Below are 19,409 nucleotides of genomic sequence, written 5' to 3' on the forward strand. Positions count from 1 at the left end.
AGCGCGCCACAGTCTTTTATCACACTGACAGGTCAGCGCGCACTCACGCTGCGTGCGCGCCATCAGAACGCGCGGGGAGAGAGAGAGAGAGAGAGACCCGCTTTTCTCTCTGCGCACAGATAATTCACTCTTACGCACCAAACCTTTTATATCTCAATTTAAATATAGTTGTTGCTGAAATATAATTATGCAACATAAAACCTTTTTGCATTTCACACTTGTTACAGATGCATTTTCTTTAATGTGTATTAATATGGTGACAGTTTCAGAATCACAATGTGCTTATTGTATAGCTTTTTACGTCTTTGGGGTGTACCATGTCTGACTTTACCATGAATAGCCTTAAATTCTAATTATGGCGTTAAATATAGATAAAAAATGTGTGTTTGTAAAATGTAGGTTAATGAACCATTGTCACTCAATAAAAAAACGCAAGCAATACTACATTGATGTTTATTTTGTTTATTCTATTCTTTGGTTAATGAATAACACTCAATATTGTGTAGTGAAGTGGAGAGTTTGTGACCACTGTGGCTAAAAAGTGCTTCATTCTTTAAAATATTATCACGTTTGTCAAATTAAAGGGATAGTTTACCCAAAGATACAAATTCAGTTTGGAGTTAGTCCAAATCTATATACATTTCTTTGTTCTAATGAAGGCAGACAACGAAATTTGAAAGAAGGCTTAAAACCAAACAGTTCTTGGACCACATTGACTACCATTTATAATTGAACAAAGATATTTTGAAGAATATAGGACAGCAAACAGTTCTGGGGCACTTTTGACCAATGTAGTACTGTGGTAGTCAATGGTGACCAAAAACTGTTCGGTTACAATCATCCGTCCAAATATCTGTCTCTGTGTTCAACCGTACAAAGACATTCATAAAGGTTTGGATCAACAAGAGAGCGAGTAATAATCGATAATGAATTTTGATCGGGTTAGAAATCGATCCCTCTGAAAGTCATCACAGCAGTAATGTTCCTCTGCTTTGTCCTCTAGCTGTGGTATATGGATACTGCTGTTCTCCAAAATCTAGACAGGTTTTATTACATTGTTACTTTATAGTTATCTTCCTTGGTGTGAACGGGTCTTAACAGACACACCACAGTGATTAAAGAATCTTTAGCCCGAGGCGCCTCCGTTGGTCCAGTTATTCACCCATCATGATCTAAACAATATTTCTCGGCAAGGTCCTTATTTGTCTCTGTAGCTGAGTGAGGTGTTGAGGTGTCAGCCCACGTTTGTTTACCTGTGTTGTGATAACGCTATAATGTTCTGCTCCCGAAACCACTGCCTGTTTCAAACTAATTGGACCTGGAGGAGAGCAGGCAGAGAGGGAAGTCGACACTATAATTAGCTTCTGAGTTCACTCCAGCCCGCCAGCGAAACTCCTAACAAGAGCTTTTCTCCCGCTGGGGATTTCTGGGAGCCAAGACGGAGTCTGTTCCATAGTATTATACTGTGTGTGCGCGTTTATTAGATCTCTGACGGATAAAAGTGTGCCTTTATCCTCAAGATTGACCACTACTGTTAACAAAAACAGATAACGATTTCATTGGCAACCCTTTGCAGTAAAGTCTCATTTATTAACATAAGTTAATGCGCTAGCGTTACAATTGTGCATTAAATAATGATGATTTGTTGATGCATTTTTAACTGTTACCAGTTATGTTTATAGTTTTATTTACTTAGTCTTTTAGTTTTACTTTTCTGATAACAAATGCAATTGTCTGGTTGTTATATGAAAAGTAATCTGAATATCGCAAAAAGGAAATCTGAATACCGAAATAAAAGAATCGTTAATATCGTGGTTTGAACATATACAGTATTTGGATGACATTTATTGTAAGAAACTGATTGAGTAGAAAGTGATTGTCAGATAAAGTTTGTCAGTTTACTAAAACGTCACAGACTTTAATATGATGTTTTGGTAACACTTTACAGTACGGTTGTATTTGTTAACATAAGTAAATGCATTAGCTTACATGTGATAACGATGAGCAATATAGTTTTCAAGCATTTATTATTGTTCGTTAATGTTAGTTAATGCCGATACAATTGTTTATGTTTCATTGTTAACTAATGTTAATGGTTACAACTTGGAAGTATTATACCCCATGTGTCGCCGTTTGTGTTTATGTGTTTTGTTTTTTTGTGCAAACGTGTATCTGTTGAGAAGCATTGTGCTCCGTTTTGGCATCTGTTGCAGCTTGTGTGAGAGGTTATGACTTGTTTTTGCTAATATCAGTCCCACTGACAGAAACGTTGAAATTTATTGCGCTGCGTTTTATGTGCAGGACTCGGATTGAATTCGTACTGCATGCTCTGGATAAAATGTGAAATTCCATTTTATTTCCACCCAAAGACCCTCAAAAGTTTGAATTGTAAAGCCGTTCCCCCTTGACATTCACTCCCCAGACTCCGTCACCCAACATTCCCCTTCATTTCCAGCCCTGGCTGTATGTCATCCTCTGATGACCTCTTTCAGCAGCAGAACCTTAAGTTAATTGCTGGCTTGGTATTACCGGGGTTTTGGATGATTTTCAGACTGCAGAGGTTTGGTTTCTGACCTCTGACACAGACTGGTAAACCCTCAGATTGTGTTACATTTTGTCTTTTGTCATATCGAGTCCACACAGATGATGGAATTTAATGGCATGGCTGCGCTATTTCTCGCTTGCTATGCAAACTTCTCCCGGAAAAGTGAATGCGCCATCTTGGGAGGATGGTTGCTAGTGCGTTCAATGCAGTGTTTTGTTTTTCTTGTTTGATTAGGAAATATTACGGTATAGTTGCTGTGTTGAAAACTGCAATCGCATTACGCAGAGTCTTTCAGGAAAAGCTCATGGTTTCTTTTGCCTTAGATTTCTCCATATATCAAACAAAACAAGTAAATGTACATATCAAAATAATAGTATGCAGTGAAGTGTTATCCTCCCAAGATGGCGGCGCCACTGCAACATGCAACATAGGGCGTGACGTCAGCTTCACATTCTCTGTAGGCTGTCGTGGATGTATCGTAAACTGTAAAGCAACAATTTGAAGATAATCTTACTGTGAAAGTGGAGGTGTTTATGGACGGTTTCATCATGCGTACGCACCTGGCCCGAAGTTAACTTTCGTCTTTGTTGATCGGTCTGGCTCGTGGCTCATATTATAACTATTTATATTTAATTTAATTTATATTAATATTGTATTGTGTATACTTTGCACTTGCTAGCTAATGTTATCTTCCTCTTATTTCTTTTGCTTGTTTTCTATTCTTTGCGGATATTTACCGGAAGTTAAATTTGGGCCACAAAAACGCAAATGCGCAGTAACGTTTGTTTATGTTGTCACTTTGAAACCCTCTATAGCCATTACATAATGTCTCCAATGATTTTACTCACCAGCAGTAGAGCTGTAAGAAGGTCTATGCCCTCTGGGTCAAGTCTAAAACAAGCAAAAAATGGTATTTGACAGCATACTTACAATTCATAGCACACAAAGTCAACTCCATACATTTTGTGTAGAGGTGGAAGTGTGTTTGCATGTTTTATGTAAAAGGAGCCAAGAGTTTGTTCCATTGTGTGTTGGTCAGTGTTTTGTGTTTCTCGGTTACCTGGGCACGTGATTAATGAGCGCTTGTGCTCGATACTGAGGAAACAGGTATGATTTGTATTCTTCTTTGGTTGTAATACCAGGCCAGGACTCCTCTGTTGGGGTGCCTGGTTTCACAGAAATCAAAGGTTGTGTATGACATTGTTCACTCAAAAATACAAATGTCATCATGATATTGACTCTTAAAAGCAGTTATTTTCAACCCAACTGTAGATTAACCTACAGTATGCTGGGTTTTTTACACATTGCTGGGTCACATATAAACGTTCTCTAATTGAATCCAACATCTGTATTTGTTTTAGGGGAATCGACCCGCATGTTGTTTCAAACCTGTATGATCTTTTTCTTTGTATTACTGACCTTCATGTGGTTCCATATATGATTTTCTTTCTTTCATGGAGCACAAAAGGAGATGCGGGGCAGAGTGTTTTTGTTTTTTCTATACAATGACAGTACATGGGGACTGAATGACAAAAGGACGTCTGTTTTCTACAATGTCAATGTGATGTTTGAAGTCAGTGATGGCACCCGTTTTAAGTTCAATGAGTTGAAAGTCAATCTTCTTGTCAGCTTTAGAGTTCGACATCCTTCATCTCCTGTAACTTTCTGAATATTTACATTTCTTTTGTCTGACATGACCGAAAGAAAATCATGAAAACTAGTATATTATTCTTTTCTAAACTATTTCATTTATCGAGTAAAAAAAACCACAAACACAAGAAGTACCCATGAGTCGAAATATCAGGTGCAGTTCCTCCTTGACCGTTGATCCGGGAAACATGGGACGTCCTGTTGCCATTTCATACAGGATACAGCCCACGCCCCTAATTCATAAAAACACATCCATCATTTCATTACCGCACCACTGCTGTCTGCATTAGTCATTTTAATTTTAACCATGTTATTTTATATGTCAAATCTCCAAACGAAGGCAGCGGACGTCATTTGAATATATCAGATGAGGACTGTCATAGATGTTTCAGATAAGATGGGGTTTTCAGAACATTTTGACGTCTGGAGGGGAATGCGGAGACGTCTGCGAGGTGGAGATATGGAAAGACACATATGGCTGCTGTCACACGCGATTGATTAACTCACTGGACTAATCCTGAGGATTAAACAAAACAGCGTTTTTATTGAACAGGACAGCTTAACTTTAAGAAAGCGTTTATGTGCGAGCTCATGTTGCTCGAGGACTCGTGTGACGTTAAAGGGTTGTGTCGGGAAAGACAGAATTCTGGTCGACAATCGAGAGCCCTTTAAAATGATCAAAAGCCAGTTGGATGTATTATTTCATAAAGTTTATAAATATGGGCCTTTTTGCAGCGACGAAAGGTTATATCAAGCAATTCATTTTGTGCTTTGGACTTGAGACAATGAAAAAATAGAATTTGATTGATATCGAATGTATTTGGGTGCCGTGAGAGCCAAAAGCGTCTGAATAAATCAAATGAACATCAAGTTACTGTATATAACTGCAGAATTGTTACGGATGATGTATAGTTTACAGAAAACTCCAAACACTGAATGTATTACATAAATATCTGATGCTGTGAAAAATTATGCTTCTGTGATGCTTTTGTCTGAGATAAACTGAGTTTTGCGTCATCATTATTACATTCTGAAAGTTGCCGAGGTTTTCTTGATGTTGTTAGATGGTTAGTTATGGTCTTCTTCACTTCTTCATTTTAATCTGTGGGTTTTTTTATTTGAGCTATTAATCCTGTCCACGCAGAAATTAATATTTAGGATTAAGGCTTTGTTTAAATCCCCAATCCAACCATCAATTAAAAACCTTTATCATTTTTTCAAAGCTTTCACTCAGACCCATAGCCCTTTGTACTGTGTTCTGTATTTTTATCAGTGCTTTAGGGGACAACATCTTACCACATGTCAAGTGGTGTGGAGTACTCCGTCGAACCCAGCAGAACATCAGGAGGTCGATACCACAAGGTCACAACCTCGTTCGAATAGGTTTTTGTAGGGACCGATTTCGCTCTGGCCAAACCTTAACAAGCAAGATAAGACGCACGGTTAAGTCGATGAAAGAATGTTGCCGGGTTACACCGGATCTGAGGATCAGCATGGCATGTCGCTGCTGGGTAATGTTAAAAACACAAGCTAGACAAACACTGATTTAAATGCTTAAGTGAACGTTTGCATCGCTCGGGACTCACCAAAGTCTGCTAGTTTTAATTCTCCCTTGTCATTAATAAGCAAATTCTGAGGCTTCAGGTCCCGATGGAGAATCTTTCTCTTGTGACAATACGATAAGCCACGAAGAAGCTGGAACATAAAGATCTAAAACGGGATGTTAAAGGAATAGTTCAGTGAAACAAATACTGTTGTACATTAACTTAAAAATATACTAAATACTATGATCACCATGTAACTAATGTTAAACTAAGCAGTGTTGCATTTTGTACGGAGTAGGTCACACAGAATTGTCTTCTTAATCAGTCACATCAGTCAGCTGCTTAGGTCCCTTTAAAGGGTAGATTTCTATGTAGGTGGCGTCTCAAGCTCTTGACAGGTTTAATTCACGAATCTGTAACTCACGTCTCCCTTAAAATGTTGAATTACAAGATACTTTACATACTTTTCGTGCTGATATTTCCATCGAAATTGCGACCATACAGCTCAAATGATATATCTTTATTATAAGTTTACCATTGTAAATTGGGTTAAGGTAAAGAGACAGCGCTTTCTTGTGTTTGCTCAACAAAAACTGTTAGATTTCAGGGTGTCAGGGCTGTTACCTTCACATTGTGCATGCTCATTAGGTTTCCACAGCTGTCGAGGTACTGTTTCAAGTCACTGTCCTACAAAGACAGGAATATACAATGACTTCACGTCACCTTGCCATTTAAACCGACCGGTCCTGTCACTTTTTGAATGTCACTTACATAATTCAAATGTTTGGCTGTTTTAGCAGGTAAATATGTCAAATACCGCCACACCCTATAATTAAATAAATCTTGGAATGTACAATAGCATTGTGTTTGTGTTTTCATAGAATTTAGAGAAGACGTTTGACTTACCAAATACTCAAACACCAGAGTGAGGCATCGATTTGTATGGATGATGTCATGCAGCGTTACGATGTTGGCGTGTTTCAAGTTCTTCAGGAGTGACACTGTTGCAACACAAGAAGAGCCCGACAGTTAATCTTCCGTCCGTCTTGACGATGCTGAATCACAACATTTACTGCCAGCAGGCTTGTGCGCCAACATTCAGAATTAAATTGCCGATGGATTTTAAATTCCGACTTTGCGGTGCATTATAGTCAAATGTTTGGACACACTTCCTATTCTTTATTATGAGTGTTTCTCGTATTCTAAAAAATGTTGTAAAATCATTCAAACTATGAAATAACACAAACATGGGAGAATTATGTAGTCACAAAACTCCTCTGAGTTGCTTTTTAAATATGTATTGAGGACATTTCGGAGACGCATTGGCGGTTTCTTTTACATTTCCACTCCAACTTTTGTCCTTCAAGAACTTCACATGTAGCCACAATTTGAAATGTTGTGTAAAACACACATTTAAGAAGTCCTTAAAGGTTGTGACAGTCATAATTTGTTGTGTCCAAACTTTTGAATGCTAAAAACCAGGATGTGGGAAGATAATGGAACTGAAATGAAGTTTATTAATATGACTGCTATGGTGGATTTTCAGAATAAACGAATTAGACATTAGAAATGTTTGTGAAATTCCAAATACTTCTTGTGAATGATTATAGTATATATTATCAACACAACGTTTAGAATGAATGTATCAAAATTTGTATTTCATTATTAAAATGTACTTATTATCCTTTTTATACAGTATTTACTTCAATTTACATTTATTTGTATAGCGCCTATTAGTCATTCTGTGTCAAATCAACCAAATTTGGAATATTTCCCCGGCTCAATTTTTATTTTATTTTTACAGAAGCAAGACCAACATCTGGAGTGATGTTAAAAAAATTATGAAATGCCACAGATAAATAGTAATGAAGTAATCGATTGATTTGTAAAGGGAGGTAAAAATGACAATTTCACCTGACATTTGGATCCAAGAGAGTAGAAAAGACATGAGAAATATGCCAGCATCATAATTAAATTTTTACACGGAGATTGGTATATCTGTTAATAAATCTGTTCATTTTAGCGATCCTTGATTATGCCAATGGTGACAACTCAAAAATGAAGAAATCTTTGTGTTCTTTTACAAAGTGCATGTCTGTAACTCCAGAATCGTTAGAGATACATGAATATCCTTTTACATTCTTGTAAACCAGACAGCAAAGTGACCATTATGGTTACAAAACATGTCAAATGTTTCATTCAATGGTCATTTCATGCATTTCCCACAATGCTGTCGTTCACCTCTAGTGACTTTTCTGGAAATTCCTTCGGCGGCCACCGGGTGGCAGCATTGCGTCACGCCGGCATCTTTCATTAACAACCCCTCTCACGTACCTCGTCTCATTTAGATGGAGTGATTCGGGCTTGTTGAAGAAGATAGTTTAGAATGTGTACTCTTCGTGACAATCTGCCTTTTGAACAACCGGGTAGCTCAAAATCATACGTAATTCAAGCGCCAGGTTTCTGTAAGAAACATTACCTTCCCGTATGGCGGTGCACGGGGCTCCCTCGTCGTGCTCCAGACGAATTTCTTTCAGGGCCACCAGATTTTCTGTGAGCTTGCTGCGACCTTTGAATACCGTGGCGTATGTGCCCTGAATGACAGAGAGAAAGCCAATTTCAATGTTTTGTGAACAGAAGTGGTGTGGAATAAACAATTAAGAAACTTTTGACTCGGTTCCTGGACTTTTCCAGACTTTTCTTGCAGAGATTAGGGAAAATATTTAAAAATCTTATTGTGTTATTGTGACACAATGTCAAAACTGTTGCTATAAAAATATAAACATCAACACTTATTACTACAGTATTTTTCCAATACCAGGTTTTGCTTGCACAGATTTCGATAAGGTTTTCCTCGGGTTACTTGTAGTACATTACTTCTCACGATTTGCAATGTTGTTGCACTTAATGGAAAATTGACGGGCCGCCGTCGTGCGGCCTTGAGCGTATAATAGAGGGATGGGTCTTCACGCCACGAAAAAGCCCATTAAATTTCTATCCACATTCAACAAGTCTCTCGAGCCTGCGGGGAATCGCGCAGTAATGAACAGATCTGATTGTTGATTTCGATGGCTTTTTGGTTTTTAATTTTGAGACGGCCTATAGCCTAATTCATTCTCTGTATTTTAAACAAGGGAAGAGAAAGCAATCCTACCTCTCCGAGTTTGCCAAGCTTCACGTAGGTCTCCAGTTTTCCAAAGCCGATATCCGACTGGAAAAGAACAGCACAGCATGTGATCGGATCTTTAATGCTACAGGTGTGCGTGTGACTAATGATAAATGTGTTTGAGATACGAAATGTATAAACAGTTCGGTAGAAAAAGTTCAAGCGTTTTTGTCCCCTCCATCAGCAGGATTTACAGTATCGTGTCACGGGGCATTGTGGGATTGCCTTGATTAGAAATGCATGTGTCTTAAAGGGAAACTTCACCCCACAATAAGAATTCTGTCTTTCGTACTTATTCATTCGTCATTTAAAAAGTGGAGTACAAGAGAAGATATTTTCAGAAATGTTTTAATGGTTTTGTGTCCGTACAATAGAAGTCAATGTTCATTCTTCAAAATATCTTTTTGTGTTCTGAATAACGCGATTAAATATTGATATAACTTTTATTTTTGGTGAACTATCCCTTTAAGACCGTAACAAGTGACAACATCAACATCCAATTTTAGTTTGGACTCGTTGGAACAGTTTCTTACCTATGTTGGGGATGCGTAACCCAACTTTTTGGTAATCCAAAATTAAATTAGCGTATTTGGAAGAAAAACATGGAAATGGATTTAAACGTGTTATGTGAACCCAAGAGCATAACCAAAAACGGTTCTTCCTAAATGAAGAAGCGTTTAGAAACATGTTCACTAACCAGCGACGCTCTCCTGGACATGCGGCTTAGAGGTTTGCAGGGTGGAGGACTTTCCATCGGTAACTTCTTCAGAAATTCTGGTGGGAGACGAATATCCATGGGTAGAGACATCCTCCTAGTCACATCCTGCACACACATGCGCAACATCAAAGAGCTGTCAGCTAATAACGTACCGCCAGCACACATACAGTATAAAAACACAGAATGTCAAGGTGGATTTGACAGCTTTCTCCATCGCTGAACACAACACTACACCTATAGGCAGAACCGACTTGTCTCACCGTAAAAAACTTGGCAAGACGATGTGAAGAATCTGTAATTTTCTCAACTTTTACTCTTAATAGACGAGTGGAAATTCACGGTAGTATGAGACAATATACTAACATAAATATTTCAATCTATTCGCATCGCAGATGCTTTTATAAAGTTTGGTCATAACTCGATTCATTACTGTGGTTAAACGTGACCCATGAAAAGCATGGTGGAAGAATCTCTCATCTGATGGGAAAAACAAGCGTTCCCCTTACTTGGTTTAGTTTGTACTGCCGAGCAATAAGACTAGCTAGCGTTTCTTAATAAAAAGTCGTCTCCCGTCAGACCCGTGGGGATAAAATGCGAGTGCAGATAAAAGGTTTGCGACGGCAGAAGGAACTCGTAAGGTTTGGAAACGGGAGAGGGCATTCTTTTCAATTTTCCAGCTCTAGATTCATGGCCGCTGAACACGGAGGATCGCAGCCGAGGCGGAGAACATTCAGAATGTGGAGACTCTGGACTAACTTAACAGGTAATACTTCCACTCCATTTAATGATGGACGTCGTCGTTCTGGCTCGCAAATCTGACGGCGGCTTTTCTCTCGTAAGCACGGTATAGAATCGCATGGATGATTACGGTGGAAAAAGAGAATGGAGATGAACAAAGCGATGACCTTGTGGGGGTTCGGATGAATCAGCCGCTGTCACACAGGAATCCAGTTGGCATGGTTTATATTCAACTTGCCTTTGTAGCGGTTGAAATTTTACATTTGTTCAATAGTTATGACGGTGTTTTTTGATTAATATAAAAGATTGAGTGTATGTTCCAGCAGTAACAGACCAACAGACCTGGCAGCGCTTTAGTACCGAGTCAGAATTTGGTTTCACCTTCAAACATAAATAGATTATAAGAAACAAAGCATTTGATAACAAGGCATTAACACCTCTGGCAAGGACTTTATCAAGAATACAGTTCAGAATTTCAAGCAGAGCTTTGATACTGAATCCTGTTGTTTTGTAAAGGTGACTGCTAAGGTCTCAGTTTGAGGTTTTATAAGAGTGTGGAGATCGATTTATTTTGCTGTGATTTTTGGGTGGCCGTGAGTAACCGAGGGTTTTAGTCAAGGTTAGAGCTTTAAAGGGATAGTTCACACAAAAATAGACATGTACCCTCCTGTCCTATAAACTTGTATATGACTTTTTCTTATGTGGAACAAAAATATATTTTTTGAAATATCACATACAGTGGTAGTCAATGAGGTTCTTCAAAATGCATGAATTTTAATGTTAATTTAAGGAGCATATGAAAATAGAATGAGGCTTTGTGTATATCAGTTTATCAGTTTAGTTTTAGCTGTACATTTATATGCAGAAACATGTCTTAAGGAATGTACCAACTCATTTGGGTAGCACGTTATTTTACAGTCCTGTTATACATAATGTGTACTTATTACAGTTGATGTAATAACTAGGTAATAACTAGGTACTAACCCTGAATCTACCCCAAACTTAAACTTATACCTTTACCTTGTACTACCCACTACATTCTTAGGTAAGTACACTGTAATTACACGTACTGTATAATAAAGTGCAACCTTCATTTGATATGTCTCATCAAAACCTGGCTTCATTGACTTTTGTCCCCCCCATAATGCCAAGCAAACCAGGCAAAAGTTAAACTTGAGCAGATTAAAGGTCAACTTGATATCCTTTAACATCTTAGGATGTGTTAAACTTGCCCTTTAGGAGAGAATATGGTACACATCTCTGTCAAATGTTAAGACGTACAGCAGCTGTACTGTACCTTACAAGGTTAATACCCCAGTGACAAACTAAAGGTACAAGTATAACATGTTTTTGACATTGGTGGATTGTGTGGTCAAATAAGGCCAAACTAGCTCTATTAAATGACCCTCGTACAGTGTACAGGAATAAAGTTATTTGTTTAATTGCGCACAAAATATATTTTGGTTGCTTCATAAACTGAAGGTTGATCCACTGTAGTCACCTGGGAAATTATATTGATGTCTTTAACTAACTTTTTTGAGCTCTCTGCAATATACGGGAGAGCCAGAAAGCTCTCGGATCTCGTCAAAACTTCATCTTTGTTTGTGTTCTAAAGATGAATGAAGGTTTTATAGTTGTGAAATGACTGGAAGGTGAGTTATTCATGACATCATTTTCATTCTAAAGTGAACTATCCCTTTAAATGACCATCGTACTGTGTGTTTGTACACTTTGTAAGTATCTCTTTCTTTTAAGTGAATTCACTTGTAATGAAGCAAGTATGCCCGTATTGTCTGGTAAAATGTCACAGAATTTGAACACGACACAAAATTAATTAAAATCTTTCAAATTAATTAAAATTCTTTAAGGGGGTTCTTTACGCTTAATACTTAAGAAAAGCATTAGTAGCTTTAAATAAGATTTAGCCTATTACACCAAAAATGTATTAAGAAAGAAAATCCTAATAGTTTTTCCCCTGAGAATGTTTCTCTTTGTAGGAATTTAGTCGCTTTAGTTTTTCATGTAGTGGTAGAAAGATTAACTGTTTCACCTCCATGGAGAAGCGGCGATTCTGAACTTTGTTCATGTAGTGAAGTTGGTTGGGAGACTGGACCGGGTTTTCTGGTGCCACTGGACTAGGTTGCAGGCTGTGAAGTCCCATGTTGTTTGGCATCACACCTGTTGAGCAAAACCACAATTGTTTTATACCTGGTTTTCACCTTTTTAGAACTACACACATACTAGTAATGTACTTTAAAAGTCATGCTGTGCCTGTTTGCCCATCGCATCGGTCTCTTATAAAACTTCAGCGTTAACCGTGCCATTCATTAGCTTGTAAGCATTGTTTGAAGGGTCTGTACAAGCTCTTGAGTGTGAAAGAGCCGTCGACGTCCCACCTCTTTTCTGATTAGCCTGCTAACTCAAGAACCGCCAGGTCAGCGTTAGCGTATGTTGATGACGGAAGCGATCATTAATCAAGCCAACCGCGGCCACTAGACCGATCACAATTATAGCACAGACTAGTTCCATGCATTTATGATCTAAGTGCGTGTCAATCCGGCCACCCCAATTAATAATGCTTGTGTCAACAGACTGTCGGCACAAATCCAATTACGCCCCTACGTCCGATAGGACCTACCTGACCCCCTCAGCGAGCGTGCGGCAGATGCCCACCGCCGCCTGGCATTATCACCGGTAAACTGGTGAGAAAGAAAATCAAAATGGCTTTTCTGCTCCATCAGTTCAATTTGGACGAAGGGGCTTGAGGGGCCTCCGGAGGCATCGGGGTGGGATCCCCCGGTCCATTTCACAGCGGTGTGTCGGCGTAATTGAGATCCACCTCATTATTGGGCCGAGCCCGTCGCTGAATGAGAATTGCCTGCCGGGCTCATCCGTTCTCATTTATGGTCGTGTCATCCTCTCCGGACCGCAGAAGTGAAATCTTTATCTTGGTCGTTTGAGGAGAGCGTGGGGAGATGCCACATCTGGACGACGGTTACCCACGGCAGTCCTTATCCTATCCTAAATGATCATGACAGCTGTTTTGTGCATCCCCGTTATGACCCTGATCGAGCATAACACGAATGAAAGGGCTTCGGACCCTGTAGCTGACGCCTGATACGACATTTGAATTCCTTCTGGTGTGCCCAGGGTAATATAGAGCCGGTAAGCCTGGGGTGACGGATTTAATATTACCTGGCATTTGCTGTTGTCCCGAGTTTGTGCAGGGATCAGTATCCCTCCCTTCTGACAGGCCGGGGGTATTAGAAAGAACTGAGCCCTGACCCCCGAGCGTGCAGGGAGACGGGGTCAAAAATTGGACCTGAATCACTCGAGTGACTCAGGCCCCTCCCGAACATCAAAGCCCATCTCGTCTGATCCGGGCAGGCACACAAACTGACCTGCAACATCACAGAGACGCTGTATCTCTCAGCTCGGGCTAACAGCGATATGATGAAAGGTACAGATGACCACATGTACCAACTCGGACCGCCAGGTAGCTCGAGCTGTCACGACGCAAGGTGGCTAGTTTCTAACTGGGGGAAAGATGTGAGGCTTTAAAATCATTAAAGCCGCAAGTGGACTGCAAATGACGAATGCTGTAACTTATGCTCGTGTTTCATCATACAGACACCTTGTGAAAAGCAAGATAACTTTAATGGCCTAATTTAGATTGAAAAGCAAAATCTAACGTGAGATCTGATTTGAACTAGACTTGATTTTTAGCACATTTGTGGGAGGCGATGTGTATGCAATGATGTATATATTGTTCATTTGTGTCTGAATTTACTTCTTTTTAATCCCATTTAGAGAACTGTGTTGTGCCCTTTTTTGGATTTGATTTTATCAATTGGAAAATGTATGTGTTCATTTCCAAAGATGCAAATATAATGGCCGTCAATTCAATTCACTCTAAATTGAGTTTTGTGGGGGGTACAAATTATTGTCCCTTTACTGTTTTAGGGATATCACATGTTTTTTTATTGTGAAAACTTTTTGTTTTCTAAAACAAGCCATGATCTTTTTAAACAGATACAAAATCTTTTTACATGCAAGTTGTGTGAATTTTTCAAAAGAATATCGAGTTGAATGGTCTTAAGGTACTAATATTTGGTAAGAGTGTGTAAACATGGCAAATGTAATTAGAAAATATAACAGAATTAATAGAAAACACAACAGATAATATTATAAACATATAACAGTATAATATTTTGTATAACCTACTGAGATAAGTCACCCAGAAATGACATTTCTGTCATAATTTATTCAACCTCATGTATAAAACCTGTAGCTGTGGAACACGAAAGGAGATATTTTGAGAAATGATTGGTTTTGTATTTATAAAGTGAACCTCAATGGGGCTCAGTTTTGTTTGGTCACGACATTCTTCAAAATATCTACTGTTGTGTTCATACAGGTTTGGAACGACACGAGGGCTGAGTAAATGACAACAAAATAATAATTTTGAGAGAACTACCTATAGCTTTTCATTTCAGGCCCTATATTTGTAAAAACATGCCAACTGTTGCATAACTGATATGAATGAATGGATGTGTGGGCAGTGAATGATAAAACACTTACTCTCTGTAAATGAAGGGAATACATGACACATCACCCGAATCTCTTTCTCTCACACCTTCATTTGTTTTCTGCTCTTTTATACGCCTCTTTTCTCTAAACCTTTTCCAGGTGCACAAAGGATGGCTAATGCTCCTTCATGTCAATGACAGCCTTGAAAGCAACAGAAGGCCTCGCTGGGTGATCAAAGCCTCTCTCGCTCCCCTCCTCTCCATTTATAATATGACTAACGCTTCAGCCTCTTCTGCCTTTATTTGGCAAAACCGAAGTATCATCATTAACGCAGCGATTTGTGAAGGTGAATCAACCGATTCCATCCAGCGATATTGATGTTTCAGGCAACAAACGCAGCTTAACGTTAGCATATTCACAGGCTCCCGTATTAGATTATTTGTTTGTTTTTCAAAGTAAAATGGTAGCAATAGGATTATAACTGTAAGCTTTGCCGAAACCAACACTGAAGGCTCTTCAGCTCAATGCAGCATTTGGTTCTCTAAAGACGCGTTAGGAAATCTCTCTGTGGATGTTCCAAATGTTGCAGGATTTCTGAATGAATGATGCCAGGGATGTAAGCCAGTCATCTGTCCATGTTTCTTACATTTACATTTATTCATTTGGCAGACGCTTTTATCCAAAGCGACTTACAAGTAGTTTTATACAGTGGCACATTACTGCAGAGCAATCATTCTTCTAAATGTTTTTGCAATAATGTGTGAACCGTCGCTGTTAACATAAAAAACAACTCAGAAATCAGCAGGAATTACATTTATTTGTATTTTGATTTTATTCAAATTTTGAAATACCTTTATTTTTGTAGCATTTGACATTTTATTATTTGTTTACTTTTACGTAGGATTTATTTAGTAAGTTTTTATTTATTTCCAGTAAATATTGTTAGCGCCTCAACTTAATACACTTCATTGCTAAGGCACTATTTGTAATATTTTCTCTCGTGAAGGAGAGTTTAATTCTGTCTTTTTACACTTTTTATACTTTTTATACTTCATCAAGGCTGGTTCGGTTCAAAGCTTAAAACTTTTTTCATCGAGGAATGTTTTTAAAGCCGTGTAGAGGAAACGAACAGGAAACCCTCTTCTGGGAAAAGTGAGCAGACGCACTTGCAGCTGAATTGCATGTATAATTTAGTCAACTAGATTTTAAGTGCTGTTGCGTTGTAAGATATAGAGGTACTTAAGCGTTTACGCTGTCTTCTCCTTCCCTCGTTCAGTGCCTCACAACTTCTTTCGCACACGTTGAATGTTTCTTTTTTTCTCGATCCCCCATAGCAATCGCACACAGTCGGCTTTTTCCATCTCTATTGTTTGGCAGCATGAATCTCAACTTGTCTCTGATGTTTAAATGGATGCTGCCATTTAATTGCTTGTTGCTATGGCGACGTGGATCCTTAACAAAGGCAGGGTTGGGATTCGGATAACAACAGATAGCTTTTCTGTCTCTCAGGTAGCCATCTGATTCATCAATATTTATATCACATCGTGCTCTTCAACGCATCTGAAATTCAATAGCAGGTCCCCCACACAGTGTTAGATGTTTGTTTTTCTCTCATGCTCTTTCTGTGTCGTTCCAGCATTGATTTAATTGCATTTTATGTGCACACCTGGCTCAGGAATGCAATGGGGATGGGTTTTTTTTGCCAAAGAGACGGGTAAATGCTTTGGCATTCGTGATTTGTTAGGAGAGGTAAATGTCATGGAAGTCTATTTAAAGGCACATGACACCCAAAAATTGACCTTTTTCACAATTCAACGGTCATCAGCTTCGTAAAACCTCCAAAGTTTTTTATATTTTCATTGTAAAAAATGTATGTACGTTTATAACACTATACTTTGTATTAAATTAACTTTTCATCAAATTACTCGAATTCTTATATGGCGTCTATGTAAATCATGGTAAATCTGACATTATTCTCTCTTTTGACTGCCATTGTCAGACATTTTGTTGAGTAGTGAAAACGCTATTGCTGAGTTTTTCTTTTGCTATTTGAGCACATGAGAGTGTAAAAATTATATTTGTGGTAGTCTCCCATTCAAAGCTATAGAAGTTTAACCAACTATGATGACTTCCGCCGCAGAAAAACCTGGAAACGTGAAAAAGGTCCATGAAAAGTCATTTACTCACTCATAGGTAACTTAACATTTTCATGACTTTCTCTCTTTTGTGTGACATGTAGGATGACTTACATGCAAAAAATCTAACCATTGCAGTTAAGTTTTAGTCATTTTGTAGATTGCGAGACCTGGTCCCATTCACAATCCTTGTATAGAAAAGTGCGGCATTGGTTATTTATTGTTATATAATACCCCTGTGTTTGAAATATCCACCGGTTGTGTTCAATAGAACAGAGAAAGTCATCGACGTGAGGGAGATGACAAAATTCATGGTGCACCGTTACTTTAAAAAAAACAATTGGTTGAAGAACAGGGCAATAAAGAAGCGCATTGCATTCTGTTTCATTTATATTCTGTGTTAGGCATGAGCAGCGGCGGTACACTGCTTTCAAACACGGCACAAAAGCACCGCCAATGAGAGAAAGAGAGAGAGAGAGAGAGAGAGAGAGAGAGGCGCTGGGCCTCGGCTTCCTTCATTTTCAGGTATGAAAAGCAAGATCCTATCCAGACTCATCATTTAAATATCACAGTGGCAGCGAGCGCTTTGATCTCCTCGGCAGTAATTGGGATCGTAGCAGGCGAGTCATTTTCCGCTCTTTCTCGCGCTAGCTCTTATATCCTCGCACACTTTATGGGAGATTGTCCTCTCCAGGATATCCAACTACAATCTGGACTCCTCGCCAATCTTTCATATCCGTCCCAAACCTTCATCTACGTGTCAGATTACATCCTCGCTTTCTCTCGCAACGAAATCGGAAACGTAGCTTGTGGTCTAGGTGTGCTCTGCGGATTCGTCTTTCTATTTCATTTGAGACCCTTGGGGATTAGAAAAGGAGAGATGACGCTGTGTGACGTTGAGACAAAAGCACGGGATGCTTACAGATCACAAGAGTTTACTGTGGGAGAGAAAGAAAATGGAAACCGTGCCCTGAGGTCTGACCCTTATGTAACAACTCCCCAATGTCCCGGCACAGGTCAAAAGGGATAATAGATACAGAAATGTCAAATAACATCTTGTTGCGGCTTGCTGTCTGTTTAGGAGTTGTGTGTGCTGTCTTGAAATGACCTTCCGCACAACCTTGTTCGTCCGATATTATTTGTGTGTGCCCGACTAGAAGAGTTGGTCTCGGCCTATTTCTCAGGGGACCCAGACAGCTCTCCGCATGGGCCACATTCACTCCATCTAGTCTAAACACGCATTTATCACGTCTATTATGAAAAGTGGTTTCACTCTGTGATCTTCCAACAGCTCAGACCTACATTTGCGGCTTTTATCATCGATGGGTTTTGCAGGCGACTAAATCAAAGGTACATTGACTCCCATGGGGACTTAAATCTGATGGTACTGTGGAACCACCATGTACTCTATAATACCATTTATTATTTTCATGTTTTCAGCACTGTTTTTTTAAGAGTTGAGCCCTGAAGCTTGAAACAGGGGTCTGCTCATTTTGCAGCTTGTAGGTAAGAGAATTTCATGACCCTTTGTTAACTAAGTGAACTTAAAGCTCTTAGTTTAGGGCTACTGGTGGCACACACTCTCAGCTCATTATTCAGAATTGATTGTAGTGTCCAGGTGAAAGTAGGCCACCAGATATTAGGCAAATCGTGTGTCATTATGCTTCAGCCCTCGAGGCTGCGATTGATTCGAAGAATATTTGGACTCTTGCCCACTAGAGTTTACGCACTGTGTCACAAGGTCATCAAGAAAAAACGTGTTGTTAGTAAAAGTGGTGATGCTGTGTTTAACCAAAATTTGAGAAAATTGTACCTGCAACACGCTGTTGCATTGGACAATGAGATGATAGGCACATTTGATGGACTGTTGCTTTTTGGGAACAGCATTTCCTTAAAGGAGTAGTTCACTTTAATATTCCATGAACGATAATTCACTCATCCATGTTTCATACAAGCCATTCGTGTGTTCGTTTCTTCTGTCTAAAGCTTTCTATTCATATAATGCACTTACGGGGGACTGTTGGCTATGGTCCAAATGTCAGTTTCATCGCAGCTTCAAAAGGCTCTACACGACACCAGCCGATGAATTAGGGTGTTGTGTAGCGAAACGACAAGTCATTTTCCAAGAACACTAATAAAATATAATATAAACACTAACAAACTGTCAAGATCATGAATTTCTACCCATCAAATGCTTCATACTAGCTTGCACAGTGCAACAGTGCTCTTCATGTAAAACTACATTTACAATAGGGTGAATTTGGAAGATTAACTCAAGTGAGGACTACATGATGTGATGACTTTACAAATCTTTTGATCTTACTATTTTAAGTTTATGGTGGTGTGATGATGTAACTTGACCTTGAGTTGATGTAATTTTAAA

At 39.0% G+C, this 19,409-nt stretch overlaps 1 protein-coding gene across 1 annotated transcript in view; it reads right to left on the reverse strand.

The window, feature by feature from the left end:
- The window catches only part of cdk18 (cyclin dependent kinase 18), a 42,924-nt gene that overhangs the window by 3,245 nt on the left and 20,270 nt on the right, over positions 1-19,409 (reverse strand). Inside the window, exons 3-13 of the mRNA XM_079482639.1 lie at positions 12,412-12,539; positions 9,603-9,728; positions 8,894-8,950; positions 8,219-8,333; positions 6,646-6,740; positions 6,364-6,426; positions 5,782-5,905; positions 5,492-5,612; positions 4,331-4,428; positions 3,606-3,711; positions 3,394-3,436 (exon numbers count right to left, since the gene is read on the reverse strand). Coding sequence (XP_079338765.1) covers positions 3,394-3,436; positions 3,606-3,711; positions 4,331-4,428; positions 5,492-5,612; positions 5,782-5,905; positions 6,364-6,426; positions 6,646-6,740; positions 8,219-8,333; positions 8,894-8,950; positions 9,603-9,728; positions 12,412-12,539 — 1,076 coding nt within the window. The remainder of the gene's footprint in view (positions 1-3,393; positions 3,437-3,605; positions 3,712-4,330; positions 4,429-5,491; positions 5,613-5,781; positions 5,906-6,363; positions 6,427-6,645; positions 6,741-8,218; positions 8,334-8,893; positions 8,951-9,602; positions 9,729-12,411; positions 12,540-19,409) is intronic.

The sequence above is a fragment of the Barbatula barbatula genome (genome assembly GCF_947034865.1).
Source record: "Barbatula barbatula genome assembly, chromosome: 20".
Lineage (NCBI taxonomy): Eukaryota > Metazoa > Chordata > Actinopteri > Cypriniformes > Nemacheilidae > Barbatula > Barbatula barbatula.